At 45.8% G+C, this 22,106-nt stretch overlaps 1 protein-coding gene across 3 annotated transcripts in view; it reads right to left on the minus strand.

Annotated features, from left to right (window-relative positions):
- Nucleotides 1-22,106, minus strand: part of Cdk5rap2 (CDK5 regulatory subunit associated protein 2) — a 173,905-nt gene that overhangs the window by 923 nt on the left and 150,876 nt on the right. For all 3 annotated transcript variants that reach the window (XM_052176652.1, XM_052176649.1, XM_052176650.1), the window contains 6 exons: nucleotides 20,065-20,254; nucleotides 19,117-19,241; nucleotides 16,104-16,181; nucleotides 14,982-15,247; nucleotides 12,156-12,299; nucleotides 4,785-4,911 (listed from right to left, as the gene is read on the minus strand). In XM_052176652.1, coding sequence (XP_052032612.1) covers nucleotides 4,785-4,911; nucleotides 12,156-12,299; nucleotides 14,982-15,247; nucleotides 16,104-16,181; nucleotides 19,117-19,241; nucleotides 20,065-20,254 — 930 coding nt within the window. The remainder of the gene's footprint in view (nucleotides 1-4,784; nucleotides 4,912-12,155; nucleotides 12,300-14,981; nucleotides 15,248-16,103; nucleotides 16,182-19,116; nucleotides 19,242-20,064; nucleotides 20,255-22,106) is intronic.

The raw sequence follows: 22,106 nt of genomic DNA on the forward strand, positions 1-22,106 counted from the left end.
CTGCTCAATTTCTCTCCTCTTTCCAGTTCAAAATGTCCCTGCTGAGCAAATCCTGAGTCCTGCTACATCAATTAATTAGTAAGATAACTCCCAAGAGACTTGCCCACAGGCCACCCAATGTAGACTATCCCTCCTTGAGACCCTCTTCCCAGGTGATTCCAGGTTGTGTCACGTTAACTAGTAATAATCCTCAGAAGACCCTTAAGACCTAGGTCTAGCTAGCAGAAGTTGGCTGCTGGAGCCAAGCTTTGAAAGGATATGCAGCTCCGGTTCTGGTCCACACTCTGGGAGACTTTCTGACCCACCAGGCCATGAACGAGCTTCCCCCACCTCAGACTGTGCTGCTCCTGTGTGCCTTCCCCACAACGATGGACGAACCCAAACCGTATCCCCCAAACCATGAGCCCAAAGAGATCCCTCTTCTGTAAGTCGCTTCTCTCAGGTATTTAGTCACAGCAATGAGTAGCTAACAAGAAAAGCTCCGAGGCATTGAGAGCAGAGAGGAGTGTGACGCTCTCACTCATTCTTTCTCACCTCAGGGCCGGATCCCCATCAGGAAGCCTGGGCCACAGATACAACTTCAAGTCCTCACAGGGACCCAAAGAGAACAGTGTGCATTCCGTTTGTAAGAGGCAATGCCAGGCTCTATGACCTGGGTCCTCTTCTGTAGCTGGGGAAGACCACAGTGCCGGCACTGCAGATGGGCAGATCCTACAGTGTTCAGTGTCCTCTGGGAAGTGGTGTGGGAAACAAGCCCACACTTGAAGGCCCATGAGGTGCCGGGAAGTCCTGTGGAAGCAGTGTGTTACACTGCTTCAAGCATGCTCTGGGTATCCTGGGAGAAAGAGCTCAGGCATTTGTCTCCTGTCCTTCAACTGCTACAACAGCTCAGCACGGCTCCCCCAGGCAAGCTTCTTCTTTCTAAACAGGAGTGGCTAGTCATAAGTTCAGAGGCTCCTGCTCACTGACACTTGACCTGTGTCTGTCACCACTCAAGAGCAACCATGCACAAAGAGCTTCCTTCCATAGTCCCTTCTTGTCCAGCACAGACTAAAACTGAGAAAAATACGAAGTCTCTGGGCCTAATTGGGAATCTGAAGGCAGCACCTGAGAGGCAAGAGGACTCCCATTAGTTTGTGGCTAGCTTGGGCTCAAAGAGGGGAAAAACAAAAACGAATTCATTCTAGGTAGGACACGGTGAGGGTCAAGAAGTACCCTACTCCTTGGAAGCCCAGGTCCTTGGCCTGTGCTTGCTGAGGCTACCTGTGCCTCATACTCAGCACATAGCCCACTGCCCGCTTATTCGAAAAAACTCTTCTGTGATTGTCTGCAGGAAAATCCTTTTTTCTTCACAAAACTTCCACCTGCACAAGTCAGAGTATGCTTCATCTTTATGTGTGTAAAGAGAATTTTTCAGGTGTTCTCTGCCTCTCTCTATCTCCATTCAACCCCTGGCTGCAGGGTTCACGGTGTGCCCTAGGAAGCCCGATGTATCTGAGCCAGCATACAGCTCTAGTGTGGATAGAAAGTTTTGAATTTTTCTGGGCAGAGACCATCACTTTCTCAAGATTCATCAAGGGGTCTGTGACCCAGAAAAGGCTGTCATGACATGGAGGTTAAAAATAATCTTGAAAGGCCACTGGATGCACCCAGTGAGCCATGCTCAGCCACTGGATGTACCCAGTGAGCACTAAGCACCGGTCAGCTCACGTTTTGAAGTTCCTCTTATATCTTACAGGCACACCATCCATATTCCCATTCTCAGGAATCCCTCTGGGATGAGAAGACAGGGTACAGAGAGGGAAGGAATGCATTGCAAACCAGACTGACCTCAGTGGAAGACAAGCACACACCTGGGCCACCTCGCTCGGCCCAGGGCAATCCCACCCCACCAGAAACGCCCACTGGAGGACCCAGCACACCCCACATCAGGTACTGACTCCCTGAAGGCCCTAATCGTGGGAGATAGGACTACTACCCTTATTTGCCAAGGCAGGATCTGAGGCACAGAAGTGAAGTGGACAGTGCCAGTGCCTCAAGAGTGGCAGGGTCCCAGGTTCCCATGTCTCACCCTTTCCCAGCTGTGATTTTTCTCATCCCTGTCCCCAGGTGGAGGAGTCAAGGTAGGGGACACCATGTCAATATCACTTTGTCACTTCAAAATCAAGAACAGACTTAGCCGACTGAGCTAAGGGCTATTGTGGTCCTCCTCTGCAGGACCGAGTACCAAGAAGCTCCAGGGTAGAGCCATGCCAGCTAACCTGAGGCAGGACCCTCACCCTGCCCCTGGTCAGGTCAGCTCCAGACTGGGCTTAGGAGACACCAATAGTGACGCTGAACCATTTCCTTACGCAGCACTATGTCCAAAGGACTGAGAAGGGGAACGGCTGTGTGGGGCACCTCTTCTGTCCTCCACACATGGGTGGCATCACTCTCCCAATCCTGCAGATGTGATTATAACTAGTACCAAGAGCCCTGTGGCCAACTGTGTTTAAAATGACTGTCCCTGTTTAGAGAGGAGGAGCCTACTCCTCAGAATCAGAGCCACTTAATGCATGTCACAGAGGAGGTCAAAGATGAAGCCAGGGTACATTCCCAGTCCTCACATACTGACCCAGGACGTGGCAGGGCATGGGTCTGGTTTTCTGATCTACCATAGCAGGGTCATCATCTGACCTGAATTCTGTCCACCTCAGAAATTCCTCATCCAAAACCAGCATCAGCAGCAGGATCAGGGGGAACCTGTGCTACTGCTCTATTCCTTGCACTCAGGCTGTGGGAAGCACCCCTTCTTACCTTGCTTTGCCAGGAGTCTGGCTTGAATGTTTCAGAGCACCTGAGCATGCCTACAACTGCCACTGTCACCCACATCTCTGAGGAATCCTCTTCTCCACAGGTAACATAAGTACCTCAGACAAACCCACAATATCCTGTCTCTTGAACCATCACCTGTCTTCCAGATTCAACCTTCCTCAACAGCCCTGCCTGCTGGAGGGGCTGTACGAGCTCTCCAGAGCTTTGCCATCTCTCCATGCTCTGCCATCTGCTATTCTGATACACACACGCCAAACCCCACTGCGCCTCTTTGATCCCAGCCCATAGGCTCTTTGTTCCGCCTTCCCTCTGCCATGGCTTGGACATGAAACATTCCCTATGGACTCTGATGTTTGAACACTCAGATCAGTTGTTGGGACTATTTGGAGGGGTCACAAAGTGAGGCCTTGCTGTTAGGAATAGGCCTCTAGAAATAGGCCTTGAGAATGATAGCTTGGTCCCTCTAATTCTGTCTGTCACATAATTTGACTAGCCACCTCATGCTACTATTCCCACGTACAGGAACTGGTCCCACCACCATGCCCCTACCATAGTTAGTTTCATACTGTAAACTGCAAGCCAAAACAACTTCTTCTTAAGGTGTTACCATCAAGGATTATATCACATAGTAAGACACATAACCAGTGTACTGGTGCTCAGGTAAAAGCTTTGGCATGCCTGGAGTATTCACTGCTCTCTTACTTTTGGAGAATCTCAGGATTCTGCAGAAAGCCTGTTCCTACTTGTCTGCTGTCTGAATGACATCCCTCAGGGCCAATCAGATTTAATCTTGAATCAATGTCTCACCACCTTTCAGATGGTCGTAAGAAGGCCCTCAGTTTATAACCCTGAAGCTTTATGCCTCTTCATCCTTTAGTAAGTCCAAGCTCCTTGATGACAGAAACTATTGTTCCTCTTTCCTCAGAGCCTGTGAATGGGACACTAGTCAGGAATCAATGGCCCAACCATAACTGAATTTCATCCATTTTCAGTTCAAACTGTACTAATCTGATAGTCTTTTCAGAAGGTTCCTGGGGGGCAGTTTAACAGACTGCCTACTTAGCAATAATCTTATGTTTGATGCCTCTAAGAAATGCTGCTGAGAGAGCATCCCTGGGCTGCTGAGAGAGCATCCCTGGGCTGTGGCAGTGGAGGGAGGAAGGTAGAATTGGTGACCCTCCCAAGACAGGTGATCTGACTGGCTGACTGCATGGGCAAGGCCAGGCTGAGCTGCTGGAGAACCTGGTGGGAGCTGCTTGGCCCCACACACTGGTGAGTGGTGCAGGGTTGAACACAGGCACACAGCTGGTGACAGCCTCTGCTGTGGCTGGGTGGGAGACAACACTCACCTTAGCCTTTCTCCCTTCTCTGGTGAAGCCTGTTGCAGGAACACCATGCAGAGCTTCCACATGGGGAGGGACAGGCTGATCCTCTGCAGCAGGAAGGAGCCACCTTACTCTCCACTGTCGGCCTTTCCTCAAAGGCCCTGGTCTCTGGTCCCCTTCCTGCCTCGGCCTACCAGTCAGCTGTTATTCTATTAGCAAGACTATTCTGAGTTCTCACACATAAAGCCTACTCCTCACCCCTGCCTGTGCTGGTCCTGTCCTAGATGGCCATTCCATGTTCCAGGTGACAATGTCTACTCTACTCCCTTCAGAATTAGCTCAGAATGCCCCTCCCCTACGACACCCATCTCTAAGCACAGACATATTCCTATCACACTCCTATCCACCATGTTCCTATAATGCACTATCTGTCACTACATGAGAGGACAGCCCTACCAGAATTGACTGTGTAGGTCAAAAAGGATAAAGCAGGAGAAAACCACCACCAACGACAGAAACAACAACAAAACCCACCACTCTCAAATAGGCATGATCTCAAAACCCCAGACTCCAAAGAGTGTAAGGCATACAGTAGCCAGCTGTGGCAGCAACCCAACCCTCACCCCACCCCTGCCTCTCACTTACACTGATCAAAGATGATTTTCTCCTGGTGCTTGCTCTGCTGCAGAAGTTTTGCTGTGTTCTGCAGCTTCTTTTCTTGTTCAAACAGTTTTTTGTGTAGTTTTGTGATCTCTGCCTTCATTTCTCCAATCTAAAGAAGAAAAGAATTAGAAAAATATAATAATACAAATACCAGATTCTACAAGAAGAACTAAAAATAATATCAAAAGAAGTTCAACTCAACCTCACTAGCAAAATATCTGAATAAGCTAGAAGCCCTCTCGTCACATTACATTAGCAAAACTGGGCAGAATCGAGGGTGGAGGAAAGACTGTCAGGACCATGGTAGGGCTGAGGATAGTTGCAGTGTGCTGAAGATACATGATCTACTGACTTGTAAATGCGTGCATCCCTCTGACCTGGCAATTCTGCCCCACATCCACCCTAGAAGTAAGCACATCAGCACAGGGACATGCATGTTCCCACAGGCACTCACCTGGGTACTGCCCTGCCAGTGGAAAGAACAATGAACAGACTGATGTGTTTCCGGTGAATCTGAATAAATAAACTGTGGTGCTTACATTGAGGGAATTGTGCAGCTATTAAAAAGGATGTTGAGCTCTATTTATTGATTTCAAAAGATGATTATAATTAGTGAAAGAAAGAGGCCAAATAACAGATTGAATGCTATATCGCAGGCACTTCTGTTTCATAAAAGGGAACCCAGATCTCTACATCCATAACCATATATGTGGTAAACAAACATCAATAATGAGTTTAAAATTTTGTAGTTTCCTTTTTTAAATTTATTTTTGTTTATTTTACTTACTTTTTATTTTATGTATGAGTTCTTTGTTTGTCAGAAGAGGACATCAGAGACCATTACAGATGGTCATGAAACACCATCTGGGGTCTGGGAATTGAACTCAGAACCTCTGGAAATGCTCTTAATTGCTGAGCCATCTCTCCAGACCACTGTAGTTTCTTTTTTGTTAACAGAAGACATAAAGCCAATTTAATTTTTTTTAATGTTTGAATCTGAACATGACAATACTTAGCAAGTATAGAACACTAGAAGGGCCAATTTTGATTTCTGTCCGAGTCGAGAGAGGATGCCCGTCCCCCACCCTGTGAAGCGGCTAGGCAGACTCCCGTCCCTGCTCAGGGCCACAGGCGCCCCTTTCCACTTAGCTACACTGAACCACATCTGCTACCAAGAAGGGAGACGGTAAGTTGGCAGTTCATGTAATATCTTTTTTTGTTTGTTTCCAAACTTGTTTATGATATCTGTGCTTTCAAGAAAATAACAGAATCTAATTACACATTAAGTCGACCCGTGAGCCACATGTATGGACAGAAAGCTGGCTGTATGGAAACTACCATATGCTTCACAGGAGACCAGATAAAGGCAAGCCATTGCAAAACACTTTGCTGGCAAATTAGGTGTGGGCGAGACAACTGTAAAAAGACGTAGGAGGAATAGTCTATAAGAATTCTATATTCAGATTGCTCTGCAAGTGCCTTAAGTTTCCTCTTCATCTTAAAAAAACAGAAATTGTTAGTGACAGAAATACATTATGGATGTGGTTTGTGAAAGAAAGGAGATGGGAAACTCCAATCAGCAGATCCATATTCAAAGAAAAGGCCTGGCCCTACATCAAAAGAATGGCAAATGAACGCACATTTGTCTGGTTTAGGCTAAACTAGAATGTTTAAGGTATGTATCATTGTTTGATTCCCTGCCTTAACCTCCTTTGAAGATTAACCAATCATGTCAGGTACAAAGACTTCAGTGCTGCTCTAAAACGGATGCTAATTTCATCATTAGGTTTGCTTTGATTTTCTAGTACAGGCCAGGAGCCCAGGAACACTTGTCTTCTAGTCACAATTTCACAGGCCACACATCCTAGGACAATGTCACCCTATAATTCCACATCTGTGACTATGAGATAGCAATCCATGACTCACCTTTCACATTATAGAGAACTGAGTTTCCAAGGAAACAGTGAAGCCAAGAGGGTGGTCTTGGAGAGAATGGTCTTTTCCTAGCTTGCCTGGTTCACCCCACTGTTCTCTCTACAGACAACAGCATATGGTTTACAGTAGAAGGAATAATTTTGTAGCTAAAATGATGCTTTGGAGATTTAGTGATATATGATTATAATCAGTGATAAAAAGAACCCAATACAGTAACTCTTCATAAAACTGAACACACATATGGACATAAATGCATATACTGACATGACATATAGCAATAATGTTGGTATTTCCAAGGGATATGACTTCAAGCTATTTGAAAACAGGTGTGTGTTATATATATTCATATATGTATGAGCACACGTGCTTGTACCTGAGTGAACACATATAAGCCAGAGAACTACGGATGAGTGTTCCTTTCCTTGTTCTCCATCTTTTCATTTTGAGGCAGCCTACCTCCTTGAACCTGAAGTTCCCTGCCTCAGTTGACGGAGTCGCTGACAGAGATGACATGGGTGCCCAGGGCCTCGGGCTTCTGCAGTGCTTCCAGCTGAGCCGGCTCCCAGCCTGACCCTGCTATTCTTTATAGCACTGATTTCATGCTTCAACACACACTCTTTCCCTATGGGAGCTTAGGAAGCCCTATCATGATGGACAGCAGCGACAACAACCCCAAGCAGCAAAGAAGTCCTTTCTTCTCTCCGAGCATTGGTGCTGTCTAAGAGCAAGTGTCAGTTGTGAGTTTGCAGGTCCTTTCTTACCACCACTATCCTAACATTGTTCAACTTCAAGCTAGCACTGAAAACAAGGAATTTTAAATATTCATGTCTACTGTTTCACTGGATTTATATCTTCCTGTTTATCTCATGGAGAAAGAATACTAAGACAGCAAGGTTCCAGAGCCTAGCTCTGCCACTTTAAGGCTGCACAACTCTGAGGTAAGTCATATAACCTCCTAAAGTGTTGCCTCCTACTTCTGGAAAATGGGGGTTCAAAAGTGCGAACTCTAGCTAGCTGGGAGGATTCTGAATAATGCCAACCCAAGTGGGTACGTGATGAAACCCTGATCTTACCATTACACATGGTATACATGTTTTGGAACCTTATAGTATGCCCCATAAAAAATTATAGCTGTACCCATATAAAGTACATTAAACTTTTTAAAATGTGAAATGACATCTTGACCTAATAGTTCAATGCATTCCATTTGTGAATTAAAAAGAAAAGGCAAACTACATAACTCACTGAGGTCACAATAAGGGGTAAGTTTATAAGCACAGTTTGTGGCACTAAGTAGGTACTTAGAATCAAGAAACAGAACTGGAAGGCACTCCTCTCAGAGGCTACACACATCAGTGCTTGGCTTGATTTCTGGGTTTTCTTGGTTATTCCTGGCTATTCGTTTCCTTCTTATGATGAACATCTCAAATAGCTAAAAAAGTCAACAGAACTGGATAGAACCTAGGGAACTTCAAGGCCATATTGGATTAGCTTCCCTCCAAAATTATTTTGAAACTGGCCATGTCATTTCACTTATAAAATATTTTAATATATATCTGTTAAGAGGTTTTTGAACCTGGGATAGCATTAGCACACCTACAAAGTGAAAATAATTCCTTAGTCCCATTTGAGCATGCCTAATCTGAAGACACAAAATTCCAAATCCCAGACTTTTAAAGCAGTAGGAACAGGGATGCCTAAACCCTGAAAAAGAACCAAAATCAGAAGTGTCTTCTTTTCTACTTCCTTTTCCTCTTATTTTTCTTCTTCCTTAATATAACTCATTTGACTCAGCATCCAAACAAGAATTGGATACATTGTAACAGCTACTGTCACAATCTATGGCTCTCAAAATTCCCTGGAGTGTTGACAAACAGCTGCCTGGGCTCATCCAGGCTGGCAGAAGTGAGGCACTAGAGCTGCACTTCTCAGTCTTCCAGGAGGTGCTGTGGTGCAGGGCCAGGATCTGCCTCCTTCTTCCTCACCAGGAGGTTATAGGTTCTAAACTCATCTTAGAACCTGAAACAAGCTGTTTCCTATAGGATCCCTGACCTCCCGGCAAAGAGGCCCTCACAACCAGCATTGGGATATGTAGTGAGTTTGCTGCTGTGACTCTGATTTTATTTTTACAATTTTTTAATGTTCTGTTTTCAAATTATTTATGTATTTATTTATTATATTCAATATTTTCTTTATTTATATTTCAAACACTATCCCCTTTCCTGGTTTCCCCTCTGAAAACCCCTTACTCCATTTCCCCTTCCCCTGCTCACTAACCCACACACTCCCACTTCCCTGACCTAGCATTCGCCTACCCTGGGGCAATGAGCCTTCATGGATCCAAGGGCCTCTCCTCTCATTGATGTCTGACAAGGCTATCCTCTGCTACCCATGTGGCCATGGGTCCCACCATCTGTTCTCTTTGGTTAAGTCCCTAGGAGCTCTGGGGGTACTGGTTGGTTCATAATGTTGTTGCTCCTATGGGGCTGTAAACCCCTTCAGCTCCTTGGGCCCTTTCTCTAGCTCCTCCATTGGAGACCCTGTGCTCAGTTCAATGGTTGGCTGAGAGTGTCCCCTCTGTACTTGTCAGGCACTGGCAGAGCCTCTCAGGACAGCTATATCAGGCTCCTGTCAGCAAGCACTTCTTGGCATCCACAATAGTGTCTGCGTTTGGTAACTAAATAAGGGATGGATCTCCAGGTGGGGCAGTTTCTGGATGGCCTTTCCTTCAGTCTCTGCTCCACACTTTGTGTCTGTCTTTCTTCCCAAGGATATTTTGTACCCTATCTAAGAAGGACCAGAGTAATCTTTTATGTGGAGTTATTCAGTCCATTTTAAAAACAGAAAATTTATCATGTGTTTATTTTCATGTTTACAATTCAAATTTAGGATAATGTGGTTTGCATTTGTGATTTCATATTCATTCTTCTTTCAGTAAAACTCATTTTCTAATAATATTGTGCATTTTTTATTTTATAATATGGGGCTCAGCAGGCACAGGCACCTGTTCCTAAACCTGCCAATCTGAGGTTGAGGCCACGCCCCCACCTGGTGGGAAGAGTGAATGGATTACTACTCGTAAGTTAGTGCACAAGCATGCACACAAAAAAAGAAAGACACGCAAAAGAAAAGAATGTATAAGCTATTTTATCACACGAATGTATCAGCTTCTTAACATCAGTGTCTGTGAACACAGCCACTGAAAACAGCTGAAAGCTCTGTGCTTTGGGAAGTCTTTTTGCCCTTAGTGTGTCTCTTCTGGGGAACATGGTCCAACCCGTGCAATGCATCACTGATGTGCCTGCCCCCAGGGCCACGTCTTCAGCGATATAAAGCATGGCTGGCTGATTTCTCATTGCTAAGAACTTTTAGACATTGTTCCCATCCTCCTATTTTGATGAATTCTATTCATAATTATGGAAAGTTTTATTGGGCTCCAAAAGTCAAACCTATACAACAGGGTTCATTAGCAAACTCATCTTCTACCCCTAACCCTCTGCTCTTCCTCACAGTTATAGGAGCCTCCTGCTTTGAGCATCTGTCTACACATTGGTAACCCTTCATATGTGTTGCTCATATAAACTGACGCCCATTCCCCTGAGCACTGCTCAGAGCTGAGGGGGGAGGGGAATAAATATAAATGGCAAATGAAGAACACAGGGAAGAGGGGAGGTTGTAAACTTCTATAACCTGGAAGTCTGCTTCACAAACACCACATAAAAGGCACCACATGAACAACAGGCAGAGAGAGAAATGTGCCCAGAGGCAATTTCCTACGACTACACCAGCAACCCCATTGGTGCCTTTCTGATATCCTCCTCTGCGGTGACTTTCTATGACACTGACATGAACATATTCAATTACCTGAGACATCTTCAGGAAGAAGGGTGAATGGTCATAAAGACTGAGAGGCCCTAGACTGATCTGCAAGTGGAGGAGGAACAACAGGTTACAAATTTAGTGTGTATGTATGTTGTGTGTCTGTATGTGTTTGTGAGTGTATCTGTGAATATGTATGTTTGCCAGTGTGTGTTTGTACCTGTATGTGTGTATGTGTGCATACATGTATTAGACACAAACTGATTCTGTCTGCTTAATAGACAGCTGCTTCTATCTGCTAAGGGCAAAAACACTACATTGAGGATAAATGGTTTAGTACATACATGTTATCTTTAAAATAAGTTAAAGCAAGCACTGATTTTGGAGGGTGAAAAAAGATTATTCATTCATCCACCTAGTCATTCATTCATTAAAAACCATGAACAAAACAGACAGAGCCCCTGCAGGAAAACAGAGGGAGACAGGCATTAAGCAAACAAATATGTAATTATAATGTGTGATAATGGCTTTGATGAAACTGAAGATGCTGCTACGGTTGCATGACCCAGGAGCTCTCTTTATTTGTGTAACATGTAAGACTTGAGGGTGAGAGGGAGCCAGCAGGGAGGCACAGGACATACCCAGCACGGAGACTGTGTCATGTAAGCCTCCAATGGAAAAGAGTCTGTGTGTTAAGAGAAAGCCACGCCAGCAAAGCTAGAGGTCAAGGGGTCCTGCTATCAGTCATCTCCAGCCAGTGCCCCACCAGCTACAAGTGGGCTCCGAATGACTACCCCCGACACACAAGTGATTACGAACATCCCTCAGCTCAGTTCAAATTTGTCCCCGGGACACTTTCGTCATAGGAACTTTCAGTACAAAAACACCTCATTGCCAGATTCTGAAGCTCTGAGACCTGCCAAACCTAATGGTGGTGATTTGAAATGCAAACTTCCTTCCTCCCTCCTGCTTACCTTTGGAAAACAGTTGTCTATACAGTAATATAAAGTAGGAAATATCCTTCGGACCACAAAGCAGAGCTATAACTTCCTCTCTTAGGGAGGCTGTGATTAGCCAGGATGTTGTACACCAAGATGGGACACACATGAACCCTACTGATGAAAGTCAAGACAAGACTCCATCTGCTTGGCTCCTGACCGTTTACTCAACTAGTTAAAACAGTTTTTCACTAAAATCCAGTGGAAGCCTTCAACAGATCAGATGGTGTAGACAGGGAGAGTTGAAGTGCAAGGTCCTGTTAGGAAAGGGAGTGACACGGCGGTCCATGAGGCAAGCTGACTTGTGAAATCTCTAAAGGCAAGGACAAACCCAGAGCCCACATACTTGTGCTTTTAAAGCAGCTCCCCAGCCTAGCTCTGAACCTGGTCCCCCATGGATGGACTGTGAACAGGATGGCTCTCAATACTGACACTCTTTGGAATAACTTAGCGGGGCCCCAACACTCCAGTGTCATGTCCTCTGGCACATCCCCAAGGTGGGGCACATTTCCTATGGGCCATTCCTCAATTGGACACAGAATGAACAGAGATGCAGGCGTCTCTGGTGTCCATGAGCCTCTGTGGAAATGCTATCCCATACCTGCTCACAGTGAAGGGAGCACTGGCCGCTGGTGGGGACTGAGACCCTCCAGAAGAGCTTCAGCAACCTGGAGGCTTTTTCCAGGATCAGCTTGGCTGTGTTCATGCTGGAGAGGAACTTGCTCAGAGGTACAGAGGATGAACCCTGCAAAGGACAACAAGGCTATCATATGCTGCCTTAACAGGGATCAGCCACAAGCCAGCACAAATTCACAATCAGAAGGAGGCTTCAGACTAGGGCTCCTGTTTCAGGAACTGGGATTATATGACACTAGGGAGTTATATTAGAAAAGAATTTTGGTGGCAAGTTTGGCCCAATCAGCAACCATAATTAGTAACCACTAGTTTTAACTATTGTTACTAGACCAAGAAGAGGACCTATAGTAGCACCATTCAGTCCACCACAGAACAAATGAGACAAATGCAGCCCAGAGTCCAAATTCTTGACACATTTGCCAAGGACAGGTTATTAAGGATGGATGGTATCAGGGGCCTTGTGAAAACTCTCTCCTTCTCTGTGCTGGGGGTACAATCACAAGGGGAGAGGTATCAAAGGCAAAAGAATACCAAGAATGTGGTGGTGAGGAGGAGAGAAACAGAAAGAGGGGAAAGAGGAAAAGAAAAAGTACACACCTGTTTAAATAGCAAAATGACAAAAAGAATGAATATTATTCAAAACAACAAAGGTGTCTTGAGGCACGCACTAGCTTAAAGCCATAGACACAGGCTCTCTAGGGAGTAATGTAACAGGCTAACAGTTATTGAGAGTCCCAAAATGTTCAGAGTCATTAAACCGGGAAAGCCACTACACACGTGATCAAAATATGGTCAGAGATTCATACATAAAGATGACATATGAAATTGACATGTTCACAAACAGTGAGAGAGAGAATAGCCGATGCTCTGTCTAAGCAACTCATCAGTGGGGTGGCCACCGAAAGACAAGCACTTGAAAGGAAAAGTATTAATACCATGTAGCTGAAACATAAACGTCATATTTTTGATTATTTGATAAACTTTATGAATGTCCCAAAAGTGTATATTTATACTTGTGTGTTTATTGTGTGTGTGTGTACACACACACACACACACACACACACACACACACGTATATATAAGCAATTGTAAGTGCTGACCTATAAGTGGTATTTGAAGAGATGTTTTGTTTTTATGCTTTTCTACAATTTCTGGCTTTCAAAGCAAAGATTTTAATCAGAAAAGAACAGGAATCTTATAAATGTTAATTTATTCAATATTACTTACAGGCCTTAAGGGACTAAATATTGGTTATTTAATGTTCAGTGAACACACTACCCCTTCTTCATGAAGCCTGTCATCTGACAGAAGATAAAACACAGATGTGAGTGTTAAGTATAGTAACACGAAACAAGCACAGCCGCCCACAAAGCCGAGGCAGACAGCACAGGAACTCAACTGGCTTTAGTCAAAACCCTAGAGCAGCTGGGGCAATGATTCAGTAAATGAAGTGTCTGCTGACCGAGCATGTGAGCGGAAGTTGGATCTGGAATCATGTAAACACTGGGCAGGTATGGTGGCCATCTCTAATCCCAGCACTAAGGAGGGAGTCAGGAATGCCTGAGCCAAACTGGCCAGCTACACTAGTGGTCAGGGAGCTCTGGGTTCAATTGGGAAACTGATTAATAATGCAGAGAGCAGTAAGACATCAGACCTCCACACATACATGCACCTGCACACATGTATGTGACACCATACATACAGATACGGGTAAAGGAAAAGAAAGCCTATAAGTAGGTTACAGAAGCTATGATTCATAGAAACTCAAAGGTTTAGTACCATCTAGCACTGGTGGATCTCAGCAGTGCCTTGGAGGAATTACAAGACTGGTATCTGTCAGACATGAGTTGTGTCTGTCAGGCACATAAGTCTGTGACAACAGGCAACTTGAGATGAGTCCAGGAGGATGAAGCAGAAAGAAGAGGGAAGTAGAGGATGGGGAATGCCAAGCCAGAGGAGTCAAGAGAATCAGGCTGAAGACAGGTAATATGTAAAGAGGGATCACGGTGTGGCCCTGCCTTGTCAGAGTGGAGTGTGTCAGGGAAGTAACTGATGATGGGCAGACTGACTGAAGCGATCCCAGCAGACAGAAGCCCTCAGAGTCGCTGCCCAGAGAGAAGTGAAGTCAGGTGGCCATCACTGTCACAACAGAGGATATTGCAGACTGAGAACAGCCAGCTTTCAGCATCTCTACAATGGAGTGATAGTACTTCCTTCTCAGGGAAGGTCTGAGGGAAAAACATATACAAAAACTCCTCAGGAGGAAGATGACCTTGAGCTGAATGTAGAACATCTCTCAAAATCACATTCATCACAAAGTAGCATAGAAATTACATACGGCACAGCCAGATGCGGTACTGTACAGCCTGGTTGGGTTCAGAACAGTGTATGAAGGTCAGGACTTCTAACTGGCTGAAGGAAGCCCGGAACCAAGCAGACAGGTCTGCCCCAGGTGTTGTATAAGTGGGTGGGTAGAATGACCAAGTACAAGAGGGCAGAGGGACAAAGAGTGCTAAGACACTGGAGAGAAATGAGAAGTCACACAGCAGTACAGCATGTCATTGAGCAGTAGCCATGGAAACCCAGGGAGAACCTCAACAAGCTGTCCATGGATCACCAACAAACTGCCACACCACCTTCAGGCTTTCCTATGCAACACTTCTCAACTCCTCCCGTTTAGGGCCTTCCTGAAGGCCAGGGCACTGCATACCTTGCAGAGAATTTGGCCAACCCCTCTGCCTACTGAGCCAGGAGGAAGCATCTCCCTCCCTGAGTCTGGCACTCAGGTTACCTTTGGTCCCAGCTTCTGACTTGTGGGGCTCAGAGCCTCTTGGGTTTGAACATCCATCTTGGCAAGCAGTGTCTGGCCCCAGCTGATCTGCTTATAGAGGGCATCATAGTCCTCAATCAGGCCCAGCATATGGTGGCCACTCTTGCTGGCCCACACGTGATGGCCAGCAACCAGGCAGGGCGTGCAAGAGGGGCTAGTGGCAGAACTGGTACTGTCGCAGGAGAGGGAGTCAACATCAGTTCCTGAGAGCAGAGGAGTCTCAGAAGCTACAAAAGGAGAAGCAAAATGTTAGGTCTTCTTGGGGTGACACTTGTGTTCACAGAGTCATGTTAAGAGAGCATAGCAACAGAGGGGACTGGCTCTGTGCCTCCAGCCATGTGTTACCCCATGCTGGGCAGAGAATCAAGTCAATTTAACCAATGTTTATTGAACACTTACTCTGTAGTAGACCCTAGACTGCCAAGATGAGCCTTGCTGTCACCTGCAAGCCAATAGCTCAGGGTCTAATGAGGCTGCAGGAAATATAGTGAGACAGTGAGAGTCAGCCAGAGCTCAAGGGAGAACAACAGTCTGAGCAAGGAGAGATGAATCAAGGAGGCTTCCTGGAAGATAGACACAAGCTGGACTCGTCAGGAAGTCATATGCAGATAGAGAATGCTGTTACATTTTAAGTTGGTTGATTCTAACTGGGGTGGCTGGAAAGGTATTTTATAGACAGGTCTGCATCCTTGAGTCCTCAGGAAGTAGGAGGGTCTCGATTGGTGAAAATGTGGAGATGTGAGCATTTGAAAGCACAGTCTAGAGGTGATGGCACATCTGTGTGGCCACCCACTGCAGAGGGATGAGACTGGACAACACCGCTGAGGCTGGATTCCAGGGTCCTTGCAATGCATACTATGGTGGTTTCAGTTTAACAATTTAAGTTTAACGATTTCTATCCTCTGAAGTTGTGCTTGGTTAACACCTGGGATGGATTCCAGTGGTTTAGAGATTATCTTCTAAAGATACAAATCTAAGTCCCAAACCATGGCCAAGCCGCCAAGGATGCCAGGGACATCCTTTCGGTCTATTTTAAAAGCCCTAATATTATACCCAACACTAATGCAGTTACCCAGTTTGTACCTGATTTAGGTGCCATTGCCTGGGTGGATTCAAATAGATCAAATGAATTATCACTGGCCTCGGGACATTTGCTGCCATCTATAAAAAACAAAGCGAGAGAGGAAAATTTGAGCTTTACGATCACCAGCACTAGGAAAGGATGGAATGAGAGTCCAGGAGAGGGGCTCTCATGCATCCATCCACATCCGGAACTCGACACTCACTCACTCACTCACTCACTCACTCACTCACTCACTCACTCACACATCCCCTGCACAGCAGCCCCGTAGTCAGTTCTGCGTACATTCAATTCACTCCCTGCCCGGTACCCTGTGCAGACACCAGGAAACAGAGTTGTTGAGCCCAGAGCCCTCTGTCAATACAGTAAACAGTTAACTTCATCTCAGGGTCAGGGAGAAGGGAGGGCAGAACAGAGATGGGGTGCTCAGGTGAGGAGGCTGGTCCCAAAGTGGCACCCCAAGAGCTAACTTCTGAGTTATCTGTTAAGACTTTTTTAGTGCCACATGGGAAGGAGGGAAAGAAATGGCAAGCAGAGTACAGGGAAGGTACAAGGACCCAGGAATGAGTCATCATTCAGGGAGAAGTCACAGTTCCTGTGGTGAGGCCTGGAAACAGGGCAGGACATTGCAGGGCTTGTACATGTAGCTAAGTGACCACTCAAGGGGGGCGACGTCAGGCCAAGGTCTGAGTTATGTACAGGACGAGTTAGTGCGGAAACTGTCACAGTAACCTGAACATGAGAGGAAAGTGTCCTGCAAAAGGACTTGGGGGTAATGCATCTGAAACACTTTACCAGGAGTCCATGTGATGCTACGTAACAAGGAAGCACTCTCCCACTTGAGAAGCTACTGAACTCTTTAGAGTGGAGTGGGCAGAACAGTGCTGTAATTTGTTTGTTAAAGGAGGAGAGCAAGGCACAGAGATAACCCAGTATGCCAATAGTGGAACTGAATAAGTTGTCACATGCCAGTGTTTTCCACCCATGTCCCATTCGGAGTGTGGAGCAACGGTGCTCCAGCAAAGATGTTTTCATAATACCACATTTCCTGAGCCATGGAGACTCTTCCAGTGGGTTTATCCTAACAATGGCGCATAGCAGCAAAAGCCATGCTACCACTTTTCAAAAACTAAAACTCCAAATTAACAGGGAAATGGTCAGGTGACAGACAAACACGATCCATTCAGTAGAAAGCCCATGTGTGAACAGAGGACCGTCATGATCTCTTGCTGGTTTGTTCCAGTCCTTGTTGGGTGTGTAGCAAGGATAGTTTGTCCTCTGCTCTCCCCAGATATTTCCAGACCTATACAAGTCCACAGCAAATTCAAAATAGACCCATCTGTTTGGAGGAGGCTTCCTAGGCCATACAAGATGTTAAATGGCAGAGTAAAAAGTCTGGGTTCTTATTTAAGGGCAATAAGAGACCCGGTGTGGCGGTAACAGTTTGAATCCCAGTGCTGGGAGACAGAGGCAGGCGGATCTCTGATTTAGAGGCCAGCCTAGTCTACAGGGTGAGTTTCAAAACAGCCAATGCTATACAAAGAAACAATCAAAAAACTGTGACTATAAAACTGTGTAGCGATGAGAGCTTAGAGCAGACAGAAGCTCACACGTTATAACCCTGTACAGCTGCACTTCCACACGGTGAAAAGGGGCAAGTTCACTACTGTTTGTCCAGCTAAAGAGACCACTCAGTGACAGACAGGGCCTGGAGAGCCAAAGTGAGGGCTCCTTTCTGGGCCTCTCCTGACCCCCATGATCGCTGCTTCTCCAGCTCGCTCTTCAGTGTGTTGTTAGTGTGAATGCTCCTTTCTAACTGGTCTCGGTGAACCTGCATCTCTGTCACGAAGCCATGCGGGCTGCTGATGCCCCTTCCAGCCTTCTTCACAAGCCTCACCTCTGGCCTATGCAGACATATGTAAAAGGAAGCCTTGACATCTCAAAAGACCATCGAAGGGACTCAAGGGCATTTCTACCCACTACCACCATCTAGCCCCATCCTAAGAACTACATACCATTTAAAAAAAAAAAAACAACTCGACTTTTAAAACAAAAATATTGGCTGACTTAATTGCTGCTATTCCACAGGCTAAGTAAGAGCTGGAAATTAATTTCACTTCTGGCCATAAAAGCCTAGCAAATTGCACACCAAACCCCGAAATTATGTCTAGTAGTAATAAAATCTATTTGGACCAGAATTATAGAATGAAAGGGGATGATTTTAAGGGCTACAGTATATTAAAAAGGCAGGCACAATAGCAAGAATAAGAGAAGCAACTTGAGAAGAAGCAAAAGCTGTGAGATGACCCTTTCTAGATAAACTTTCAATAGGGAGAAACCATCTGGAAAATTAGTTTAGAAAGCCCCCCACTGTGCCTCAGAATTGGATCTCAAACATTAGAGCCTAGCGTGGAGGTGCTCGGATCTCCATTCTCTGGGGCAGACGGAACCAAGGCTAACACGCACCTCAGAGCAATGTCTAGCATGTGGTGGCATTCTGGAAATCGCTGCTGAATGAATGAAGGGAAAACTATGACAAAAGCTATTTCTTGGATGCCTACTAAGTGCCAAGAATGTGGCTAGGATGTTTTAATAACTATCCTTGTTTAGCTTTCACAGTGACACATAGTAGGCCTTACAAATCTGCTTATAGAGGAAGTAACTGATCCAGTGACTGGTAAAGTAAGAACAAGCTGAGATGAAGGGAGCAAAGAGTCCAGACTTCAGCTTGGAGAAAAGCCAAAAATGGTGATATATACCTGTACGGCTAAGGCAGGAGAACTTTGAGTTTAAGGCTTGTCTGTGCTTTATAGCAAGACCCTGCCTCCAAAACAAAGAGTGGGCCAAAGAGCTTGTTTCTAAATACACCTGGTCTCCTTATGAGCCTTGGTAGCTTAGGGTTTAATGGTAGTATAGGAGAACGTAAGAGCCATGGATTCCCATGCCCATTGCTGAGCTGCTCGGGTGAGCTCATAGCCGTGCGATGCTTCAGGCCTTGCCCTGAGCACACAGTACCTTGCTGCAGCTTCTGATGCTCCTCGGCCAGCTTCTCATACACCTTAAGCTCCATTTGGAGGGTCTGAAGCAGGCTGTCCTTCTGTGAGAGTAGCTGCTGTCTTGACTTCGCCTCTTCCTGCACCCTGAAAGGATCCGGGCATGGAAACAGAGGTTAATTCTCTCCCAAGGAGGCTTATCCAGTTCCCACAGGACAGGCCCAGGCCTTCTCAGGCAGAGAGTGTGGACAAAATGTGCTGGGACATGCATGGTTAAGAGTTCCATAACAGCCCCCAATTTCCAGGGGTACGAAGCCTCACATTTAATGCACCTTTCCGGTAAACTTCATGGACATTCTAAAGCAATGTGCCCTCCAATTCCCAGCAGACACCCTAAGAATGGAACCAAAAAGGCTGTCTCTTTCTAGAGGTTCAGAGATAGGAACGAGTCAGGACCTCTGCCCAAGGTTGTGTGACAGCACACTTAGGCAGGGAAGATGGGGGTGGCTGCTCAGACAGAAGAGGAAGTCCTGTGTGTTGACAGATGGATAAAGATAGAGTCTAAGAGGGAGACTGAACAGATTCACGTCTTCTCAGCTCGCTGAAAGTCTCCCAGTGACTTATACCATTTGGAGCAAAACTGGAGTCTTCCCAGGAGGGGGCCCAGCAGGACTGAGCAGGCACCCTCCTCTCTGCCCTGGCTCCTCTGGTAGCTAGGTTCAGCACCCTCTCTGATGCACCACAGCAACTTTGTCGTAGGGCCTGTGTGCCTTCTGACAAACATGCCTATCTCTAGATTGTTTCAGCTTTTACACACTCACTATGTATTCAAAAGGCATCTTTGCAGACCCCACCCTAGACCACCATAGGAGAAAACACCATCCAGCCCCCATCATTCTCCTCCCTTAGAGGACCAGTCACACTTTTATGATCACATCCCCAGGCCACCAGACAGCGGGCTCATGCCTACCTGCATAGCTCCTGGCGGCTGCTGCAGACCTCCTGAGTCAGCTCCTGGTTGTGTCTCTCCTTTTCACTGATGTCTCTCCGTAACCTCTCATTTTCTTCCTGGACACCGGTGTACTCTAGCTGAAGGTGCTCAAGGCTCTCGGCTTTCCTAGCCAGGGACTCACGCAATTTTTCATTCTCTTTCTGTATCTCTACAAATACCAAAATGAAAAGCGACACCATTTGTTTTTTCCAACCTTATTACACTGGTACAGCGCTTCAGCTCAAGCACTGCAAAAATACAGAAAAGAGTGAGATTTAATCTGGCATTGATGGTTCTGGCATGCCAATTATCTCATGCATTTTAGGCAGATAAATCTGTCAACATCAAGGCTGCAGATTAAACATCACTGAAATGAAAGGGGCCTGTTTAACTTTCTGGTACATAATGGGCCTTGAAAACAGCGTTACTCTCTCCTTAGAGAGTATACACAGTGGGTAGTGCAATAGGCGGGAAGCCAGGTGTCAATGGGTGTAGACTGCTGCAAGCTTCCGGTAGAGAGGCCCCCACAGGAGGCCATGGGCTCTGCAGAGGAACAAAATAATCCTAGAGGCCCAGGAAACAATAAGGACTAGAGCTGGAAGAAAGAGGTGGCATGACTGATTTCTAGTGTGGCTTCTCCACTTGCTGACAGTGACCCTACTTACTCAAGTGATGCTCCTTATTCTTTGATGCCCCTGGGCAAGGGCATCAAAGGGTACTCTCTGTACAGGAGTATTAGCCCAGACCTTGAGAGCAGAAGGAGTGGTAATGCTGGAGGTCACAATACTAACTGTACAGGCACTACTGTAAGCCGTCACATGTCTCAATGTCCTGCATCTTGATAGCATACTGCCAAGGCAGGTACTGTGAATTTCCCCATCTTCCAAATGAGAAACAAAGGAATGGCAGGGTTAAGGCTTCCCTTTGGTCATACAGATGGAAGGGGCACAGTCTAGATGTGGATCTACTCTTAATCATCATTCAAATATTGCCATGCAACCTGGGGTTCCTGTTGGTCCACATGACCTCAGCACAGCTACATAATTCCTGACTGGTCCAATCTCCTCACCTCTAACCTGGCCCTTGTCTGCTAGCCTCCTCTGATCCTGAGTCACAACACTAACTGTACAGACACTACAGTAAGCCACCACATGTCTCTATGTCCTGCATCTTTGAGGACCAGGGTCTCTGAACTGAGGGCCTGCAGCTTTCTAGCATAGCTTTATCATAGCAGCCTCAATCATGCTTGCTATAGCTTTACCCATCTCATCTACCAGACTACAGTCTTCTGATTCACAATACAAAGGTTCATTTACTTATCTATCAAATTTCCCTGTAGATCAGGATAGAAAATGGTTGCTCAATGAAAGAATGAATGAATGAATGAATGAATGAATGAATGAATGAATGAATAAAGCCCCAATTTTGACTCTTAAGGCAAAATCAGTATCCATATCCCCTAGGACTATGGGATAAACTGACCCACATTCCAGCTCTAGCACCGTTGGCTCAGAGATCGTGGTAGGTCAATTGCTTAGGCTGTGAAATCTTACCAGAAACAGGGCTAATAATGTCTCACTGTTGAGTCATTCTAAGTATGAGTGATAAGTAAAAGCTCTCTGGTAACTAAGCTCCAAAAGAAGGAATTAAGAGAAGGGTCTTTATAAGGAATGCTGGATAAACTTTAGTGATAGGAGAAAAATCTCAGGTTCGGATTTGGCAGTATTAAATTTCCAATGCTTCTCTTCCGCAATGATGATGGGACAAGAAAATACAATAACGTACTGAGACCCTGGTAGTAGAAACACTGTGCTGGGGGCTTTCTACCATACCTGTCACAACAGTTAGGTAAAGCATTCCTTAACCTTTCTGTACCCTTGTTTCTCAGCTATAAAACAGGGATGTTCTATGTGACTGATGTAGAGTTAAAGGGAGAAAGCTATCAGAACCACCCTATTGGAAGATGTCAGCTCTGGCAATTCTTTGAAACAAGGGCTTTGGGGCTCAGGCTGCTGGTGGCC

This window comes from Apodemus sylvaticus, chromosome 3 (genome assembly GCF_947179515.1).
Source record: "Apodemus sylvaticus chromosome 3, mApoSyl1.1, whole genome shotgun sequence".
NCBI classification, from domain to species: domain Eukaryota; kingdom Metazoa; phylum Chordata; class Mammalia; order Rodentia; family Muridae; genus Apodemus; species Apodemus sylvaticus.